Source organism: Mus caroli, chromosome 10 (assembly GCF_900094665.2).
Source record: "Mus caroli chromosome 10, CAROLI_EIJ_v1.1, whole genome shotgun sequence".
Lineage (NCBI taxonomy): Eukaryota > Metazoa > Chordata > Mammalia > Rodentia > Muridae > Mus > Mus caroli.
In genome coordinates, this window is record NC_034579.1 from 55,003,567 (window position 1) to 55,012,430 (window position 8,864).

The 8,864-nt window shown below is 51.7% G+C and overlaps 1 protein-coding gene across 1 annotated transcript in view; it reads right to left on the reverse strand.

Moving 5' to 3' along the window:
- Positions 1-8,864, reverse strand: part of Cdh23 (cadherin related 23) — a 382,497-nt gene that overhangs the window by 227,188 nt on the left and 146,445 nt on the right. Inside the window, exons 7-8 of the mRNA XM_029482781.1 lie at positions 6,812-7,006; positions 3,306-3,434 (exon numbers count right to left, since the gene is read on the reverse strand). Of these exons, the coding sequence (XP_029338641.1) occupies positions 3,306-3,434; positions 6,812-7,006 (324 nt within the window). The remainder of the gene's footprint in view (positions 1-3,305; positions 3,435-6,811; positions 7,007-8,864) is intronic.

Consider the following 8,864-nt stretch of genomic DNA (forward strand, 5'->3'; position numbering starts at 1 on the left):
TCCCTTCCTTTCAAAAAAAGAGATGCATTTATTGTATATTTGTGAGTGCAGTGTAGCTGTCTTCAGACACACCAGAAGAGGGCATCAGATCTCATTACAAATGGTTGTGAGCCACCATGTGGTTGCTGGGATTTGAACTCAGGACCTCTGGAAGTACAGTCAGTGCTCTTAACCACTGAGCCATCTCTCCAGCCCCTATGCATACATTTCTAAACACCTTCAACTAGTTCGGATACTGAACATCCCACTCTGACAGGTTCCACTCCCGAGCTAAGGGGCTTTGTCTACACTTGAGCAGCTGGGACCCGATGGGGAAGAACCGGTTAAGTGAGCGTCCCCTGGGTGCCAACCATGCGCTGGGCATGATGGGTATGCAGAGATGCTCCTAACCCCTCCCCTGCAAGGAGGACACATTCTTGGAGCTTTCGGGAGTTTGCTGAAGCTCACAAGGTATGGTGGGTAAGCAGGGTGCTTATAACTGGGGAATGGAAGGTTGAACCTGGAACAAGCCTGCCATTCCAACAGAGACTGGAGAACCAGGACTCTGCTTGGAGGGCAGGAAGTGGGGCACAACCTGGGACTTCACTAGAGGGAACCATGTTTCTGGACCAAACTGGACTGTCCCGGACCTCAGGGACTACTCTCCATTGCCTTCCGTATAAGCTTAGCTGGGACACCCCAGCCCCCATTTCCCTGCCATGATTAAGGACTTGAAAGGTGACAGGTGACATGCAGTTTGCTTTGGAGGTGTGAGGGGTGAGGGGAGCATTACTAGGATGGGGGCTGGCTGGTGGGGGCTACTGGGGACTTCCAACGGGAGCTGCCACAGCAGATTCTGAGGCAGAAAATCCTATTTCTCAGTCCTTAATTCCAGTCAATTCCAGTCAAAGGGCTGATAGGCATCGCCGGCAGTAATTTGTGCAGCCTGTCCTCGCCTTTCACCTTCTGTCGGCCCCTCGCTGACGGGCAGGCTGACATGCTGCTGTTCGAGTGAGGAAATTAAAATTTGATGCAATAATCCCAAATAAGAAGGATTTTATTAGGTAATATATACACTTTAGATGAAGCTTGCTAGCCTGATACACTGATAGAGGGAAGTATACATGCTGGGAGCCACAGATAAAGGGAGGGGGGCAGGAGGGCGGGGCAGGGTCTTGACAGGGACCCTGGGAGCCCGGAGAGAGGGCTGGGCATGAGGGATGCCTGGGTCCTCCCATCCTAGGGGTATGGAACAGGCCATGCTGCATCTCAGCCCAGACCCAGCTAAGGAACGAGTGTGCGAAATCAGCGCGTCACACTAAAGGGACACGGAGATCCAGATCAAGGCATGGAAACTGATTAGCAGCCTGGAGACATGGGGCCTGGAGCTTGTGGGGATTGGCTTGGAGGGGATGGGGAAGCGGGGATCCCTTTTCCAGTGGGGGAGCTAAGAGAAGCAGATGCACAATGGGACTATTGGGCTGGTCAGTGCCTAGAAGAGGCTGGAACCCAACTCACTGCCTCATCTGTCTTCCTCAACTAGGCTGCACCCCTTGAAAAAGTACTCACCCTGCCCCCAAAGCATGGGCACAGTAGCTTCTCAGGAACTTGCCAAACCATGGGTAGCATGAATACACAGCAACATGCTAAGGTCTCTGAGCTAAGGGAAGGAAGTCATATGAAATGGAACAGAGGGGTCATGAGATGACCAAATGCGAAGGAAGACTCACTTGCAAATGGTCTGCTCCATGGAATTCTCTAGAAAAGAAGGATGTAGCATACTTAGCCCTGGACAGTATATACAGGGCACCCAATAACTCTCTGGGAGATGGGTATGAGGCTAAATTACTGAATGAGTGCACAGGGTGGGGGTGGGGGTGGGGGTGCTCTGATACCTGATGTAAATACCTGTGCAAGTTACAAAGGAATTGTCACGGAGACTCAGAGGATGCTCGGTTCAAATACGTGGACTGTGACCATGGCATGAAGCAGGATCGAATACCTCACCCTATAACTAATGGACCCACCCAGTCACCAGCCACCACAGTTTGATGTCTGTGAGAATGGGTCCTCTCTGGAACCATGTGGGGGCTCTTCAGAGTTCCTCTGGTGACCCAACCAACATGATGCTGGTGCATAATAAGCAAGGTGGCCTGAAGCATCTTCTCTACACTCTTGGACACAGTGTGCTGGGAGACCTAAGAGGATCCTGGGTCGACATTCCAAAGATGGGGCGTCAGGGTTACGCAGGGATTCAAAGCAGTCTGTATTCCTATGTGAATGTTCCATGAGACCAGAATTGACTGATAATTTAGCTTAGAAATCAGCTGTACTACAGCAGGGAGGGGTGGCTAGCTCTGACGTGGAGGATGAGCTACAGAGAGGGTCTAGGAAAGGAGGGAGAGAGGTGGTCTCTGGGTTAGTGACCTAAGTGGCAGAGTCACAAGAGGGCTGCTATGACCAGAGTTTATATTCATTCATTCATTCATTCATTCATTCCATAGAAACTCACACATCGCACCATGCCCATCAAAGACTCTGTCCCTGCTGAACCACAATCCCAGGCAAGCACAATACCGACCGGCAGATGCTAGTCACAAAGTTAGGTGGTTTCCAAGACAGTGACACCCACCCATAGTTTAGCCAGGGTCCTGTGGGGTGGACCATGATCTATTTTTGTCCTGTGAGACCTTCTCCCAATCACAGCCCATTTGACCAGGTGCAGCTGTGTAGCCCTAACCCTGTAGATTGTGACCTCTTTGGGGATCCAAAGACCCTTTCATAGGACTGCATATCAGATATAGTACATATCAGATATTTACATTACAATCCCTAACAGTAGCAAGATTAGTTATGAAGTAGCAATGAAAGTAATGTTAGGATTGGGGGTCAGCGCAACATGAGGAACTGTGTTAAAAGCCTGCAGCATTAGGAAGGTTGAGAACCACTGCTCTAAAGGAATCAAAAGATAAGCTGATGACATGTGATGTAAATACAAAATCATGCAGCTTTCTTGAAACCTGAACTTGAGACCCCACCCCCCCCCAAAAAAAAAAGAGAAGGAGTCCTTAAAGAGGGCAAATGGGTCCTTGAGCTACCAGGAACAGCTTGGGCCTGAGAGAGAGGTCTCACAACAGGAAGAAAGCAAGCTGTGTCATTGTGTGTGGCACACACAGCCAATGGAGGCAGCAGGTCTGTGGAGGGCATGACTCAGCAACATGGATGTTTGGCTGAACTTAAGTCCACAGCCATCCCCAGCACGGGCTAGAGAATCCACTCAGGACAAGCATCTGTCTTCCTGCTCTGGGGCTGGGGGCGGGGCTCACCGGAGGAGAGTGCTCGTAGATGTTGGTACTGTAGGGCAGGTTGATGAAGATAGGATCCATGTCTTGCACGTCTGTGATGATGATGGCCAGGTTGGCCAACGTAGACAGAGGTCTGGTCTTGTCTTGATCCTTGGGAGACACACAGAGAGAACAGGAGCACACAGCCCTGGGTTAGAAGGATGTTGTGAACACCCACGCATACATACATAGGGCTGTGGTATGTGACCTCTGTATCCACCAACACATACATAAACCCTTACACTCCTGCAAGGAGACCCAACAGCACGAAGGTTCTTTGGTGCTCCTGAGATGTTCAAGAAAATAGAAGCAGGGGAGCCTGATGGTGCTACAGTAGAGGCTTGGGCTGAGGTTGCTCTGTTGGCCCCAGGGCCATGGCCAAGGACTAGCTCTCCTGAGTGTGTGTGTGTGTGTGTAGGGGGGAGGACCACTAGCTTGGGTGTGAAAAGAACTGTTTGTTGTGTTCTAGGGTCATTGTTCCTCATCCCAGGTCAGGGGGTGCTAAGGGGGGCCTCTGGCCTGCAGGAGACATTCCTCTGTGGGCTCTGTTTGCTAGTCAGTAATTTCCAATCAAACCAGCAGAGGGAGCTCCAGGGCCCGTGCCATCTGAGGGCCTCCAGGAAGCAGTGTGTGCCCTTGGGAACAGGGCGGGCAATATAGAGCCCTTCTACTCAGAAACCTGGTCCTAGGAAGCCCACTAAGAAAAAGGAACACCAAAGCCTGTGTTCTAAGACCCTAAATGCTCAGGAAACCGAGGGCTGTGTAACATCCCAGTGCAATTAGACAGCAAAAGCCATGATAACAAGGACTGTCATGTCCTAGGTAGGCCCTACCCCACTCACTGTCACAGGCTAGACTTTTAGGTGGTTTAACAGAGACGAGACAGAGACAGAGACAGAGTGAGACACACATACAAACATACACAGACAGACAGACAGACAGACAGAGAGACCCAGATTATCTACAGTTATACTGCTGAGGAAGTACCCAGAACCCAAGTATGGGGCATTTCATGTAGAAACATCTGCCTTTAACAGCCTTGGTTTGGGGCCTCACGTCAGGCAATCTCCAGCTTGTAAAACAAATTCTCAAAGCCCTTTGTATGAAATGAAGGGCTCTAGTAAAAGACCCGATGGCCCCTGGGCTTACAAATTCTGCTGGGACTTGAGGAGTAACTGTGTCTATCCAGGTTAACTTGGCCTTGATTCCACTGGGACATCCTTGATTCCACTGGGACATCCCCCTCCCCACCCCCCATTATATGAATGAAGCCTGGGACTGGCCTCTGCCCTCTGCAGATGGTGCTATGGAGTCTATGGGAGGAGAGATGACTTCCTAGCTATCCCTCAGATACCTCAGGGACAGACAGGGAGGGCACAGGAGGATTGTTGGAGATGGGAGGGAAGAGATAAGTATATATGTGGGCACAGGAAGGAAGTCTGGTAGCACCAGGAGTGTGGTACACTATACCAGTGGCCTGAAAGACCATGAGCCAAGCAGGAAGCTGGTTCTCTTGAGTAAAAGATGCTGGTGGTTTGCACTTGCTACCAAGTAGCCAGCCTGGTACCTGATATCCATCCCATCCCGTGGTTACAATCTATTTCTTTGTATACTTGCGGCATGTAACCCATGCTGACAAGAAAGAGGGATGGATGCAGATGAGGGCCTATCAGGCCAATGCATCCCAGGAATGGCCCTACGATCTGTGGCTCTCTTCTCCTTTTCTGGGACACATACAGAACCAGCATGTTGAGGAAGTGCACAGTAGCTACAGATGGCTATTCACCAGTCCCAGGAATCCCTGGTGGCAGCTTGTGGGGGAGTGGGTAAGTGGGGGGTGGGTATTTACTGGGAAGTCTCAGCCCCTCCCTCCCTGTGGAAGGTTCCTCAGGACCTGATTGTTGGTAGATTGCCAGCAATCTCACTGTATGCATCATCCCAGCAGAAGCCTGGCCTCTGGATGGACCTAGCCACCCACATTCCTTCTTGAGCCCAGCTCTGGTCTAGTCCTACCTCCCAAAGCCATTTGAATGCCAGGCAGCAATTATCCCATAGGGCAGCTTCAGTGAGAATGGAAGCAATCACCTGCATGCTTCTGGGCCCAGGTGTAATGAAGGGGAGAGGCACAGAAGTTGGGAGTAGGTGTGGCCAAAAAGGGGAGTCCCAGACTTTTGAGTCCTCTCCACTCCCTAAGTCAGTTTTATTCTATTTTATTTTTATGTTGGTGTCTTCCTAGGGAATTCATCTATAACGAGGAGAGAAAATAAGATGCCTCAGCAGGGACCTCCCAGAGAGTCAGGCAAGAAGTTTGCTTTTCCTGGCTCTGGGGGCTTCTCCAGGTCTCCACCAAGCAGGAGGGAAAAACTCCACTTCTCAACCCTCAACCCAGGTTAGATCCAGGAATCTGAGATGTCAGCTGCCACGTGGGGTCTGGGGTAAGCTGTTAACTCTGCTGCCACATGGCGCCAAAGCCAAAGGCTTTCTCTGCAGCCTCACAGGGCCAGGGCAGGAACCGTCTCTGCAGCCAGACTGGGTACTGAGGGTCAAAGCCAGTGGAGCTGAGGAAGAAAGGATCTCAGGACTCGGCTTGCTCCTAGCCTGAGCTCTACAAGCAGATATGAAGGATGGACAACGGAGTGTGGGGTCACCTGTAGCTTTGCAGGCCACTGAAGATGCTGCTGTGTTCTTAGGTGTCAGCTGGAGTGAGGACACATGGGGCTAGGACTCTGTTTAAGATATGCCTTGCCTAGCCTTCGGTTCCTTACAAACAGCTATCATCAAAGGCCTACCTGCATGCTGGAGACCTATAGACACCTGGACATGGGATGTGGCAGCCAGAGCCCAGGACCGGGAGTCAAACAACCTGGCTTTGGATTCTTACTTCCCCACTATTCATCGACTGTGGGAGTCTCAATGCTGACATACATAAAATGGGCTAAATTTCCTTTCCCCGACTCACCCTGCAATTCCCTGGGGTTGGGCAGGAGGCTTAGCCCAGTGGATACTCTTTGGTGAGGAAGCATTATCATGCTATGGGGTTTTTGTCAGCAGGTTTGGACTGTTCTATCCCTGCTTGCTGAATGATGTCAGGACACGGCTGAGTTGATAACCCTGGTCTGTGTCCCAGAGGCACCTGCACCAACCCTCCTAAGGAGGTTGCTGGTATGAACTCTGCAGCTGGGGACAGGAGTGACTTAGGCGATCCATTGAATTGCCCCTATGCCTTAGTCTTCTTGTGGGCATCTGTAAAATGGGCATCTCAACAGTACTAGTAGGTAGGTCCTCTTGAAGGCTACTAGATAGTCTATCTGAGGGCTAAGAACAACGTCAGAGACATAATGACACCACCTGTCACTATTAACATGATCAGATTCTTGATTGTAAATCATGAGGGGCATGGAGCTAAATCAAGTCTCCTTGGAATACTGTTTCCTTCCAGATGAGGGGAGGCAGGAGGTGGGCACCGGAGGCCCAGGGCAGCGACTCACCGTGGCATTGACTGTGAGCTGGTACGCCTGCGTGACCTCATAGTCTAGCTCCTGGATCACGGTGACTATGCCTCGGGCACTGTCGATGGCGAAGAATGGAGAGGGGGGCTGGAAGGAGTAGAGGACGCTGCCCCCCGCGCCCAGGTCAGGATCGGTGGCGTTGACGATGAAGATGGGTGTCCCCACTGGTGTGTTCTGGGTGAGAGAGCAAAGGAAACCAGAGGATGAGTCTCACTTCATCAGAAGCAGCTGCCTCCACAGCCGCCCCGCAAAGGCCATTAACCTCGCCCCTGCAGCCAACCGACCGGCCTGTCATTTCCATTCCAAGCGGGTTTGGAGGAATGTAAAATGCATGATTTCCCTTTTCCCCTTTTTGATGGCCTCCTGGTGGCCGTAAGAGCACTGGCTCCTAAGAAGGCCTGCTTATCCCAGAGTCCTGGAAGAGGGGCCTCTGGTCCCCAAACCCATTTCTTAGTGGATTCGCTTCCTTTGTCCAGTGTCCCCTTGGCTGCCCAAGCTGCAGCGGATTGCCCTGGAGGGTCACTAGGAAGCTGCCTGTGGGGACTGGTCAAGGGCAAAAGTGGGAGGTGTGTACCTGGGTTGAGGGGGGGTGCCTTGGAGGCTCCGAGGGGAGGGGCACCTCATGCCATCCCCAGGTCTTGACAGCATGTCACCAGCATGTCACCTGCCTCCACCTCCTAGAAGCCTTCCAGGAAGCCTACTGGTCTGATCTATATGAATATGCAAATCTGTCCCCTTCTGATTCAGGGTGGCTGGTTAAGGCCACTTCCTCACGAGGCTGAGACGGGTTACCACATTCCTCAAGAAGGCCGCAAACTGACAGTTAATATGCTACTTTCTGTAACTCACCATCCCTGTCCGTTCGCCTCGGCCAGTTCTCACCCTTCCCTCACGGCCTGTAGTGCCACAGGCCCTGTCTGCCCTGCCTTGGATGGTGTCTGGCACACAGGCTAAGCAGTAAACACCTGTGAGCACAAGGGCACAAGGGCAGCATTAGGCGCTATATTCCGAATGTCTGCCTGTACCACCCACCCATCCACCCTCATCTCCGCAGCACTGGCTCATCATTGGCTGTGGAGATTTCTCTACATGGTAGAAAGCTCTGGACATGTTGGAGAAAAGACGCTTGGATGAGGCTCTTTGCAGAGAGGTGGGGGGGGGCACAGAGAGGGCAGCTGGTCTAAAGCTCTACAGCGAGGAGGTGGGTGAGCAAGGCCTTGGGTTCAAGTACTGCTGATTCTAGCTAGGCACATGATCCCAACAGTTACATCAAAGGCTTCCCTTCCACCCTGGCATTGGCTGTGCTGTGCCAACTGGAGCTTCTAGAGAGCACAGCCACTGAGTTGCTATGGTCCTACGTAAGCTGGTCATTTCTTTATTGGCCACCAAGTATGGGGCTACTGGGATATCCCCCAGAAATCTGCTGATGGGAACAGGAGACAGGCAAGAGGAAGCCCCTCTCCTGTTCACCATTTATGGCTCCCCAGTAGCTCTGGAATAGAACATCCCACGAAGACTGGTCCTCATGCATTTCCTTCATGCATTTCCTAGATGCTTGGAGTCATTTGTACTGCCCCACCCAGCAGTTCCTACACACCTCTCTCCCCACCCTAGCTTCTTTCCCTTCAAAGAGAAGCAAGTCTGTTGGGGGCCAGAGTGGATAACTTCCAGCATTCAGGCATGGCCAGAACATCGAATCCCAGCCTCATTGTGTGTCTCTGGGTTAGTTACTTAAGCTCTCTGTTCCTTCCTCCTCATTCCGTAGGCTAAAGATAATACTATCTCATTGGGTCAGTGTGAAGAGGGCAGACCTACAGCTTTACTAATATAAACTTTGGAGCCTGTAAGTGCCCAGAAGGAAGAAGCTATGGCTGTCCTATCAGATCTCTTCTTGTACTGTACAGGCAGGGCCACCTAAGGGCAGGACAGGGAGGTCTCAAGAAACACAGTAAGTGTTACTGGCACCATGCTGGGCACTTCCTGTCTGCCCCACCTCCCCTCACCATCCCATCTCCCACATACCCCCCCCCCC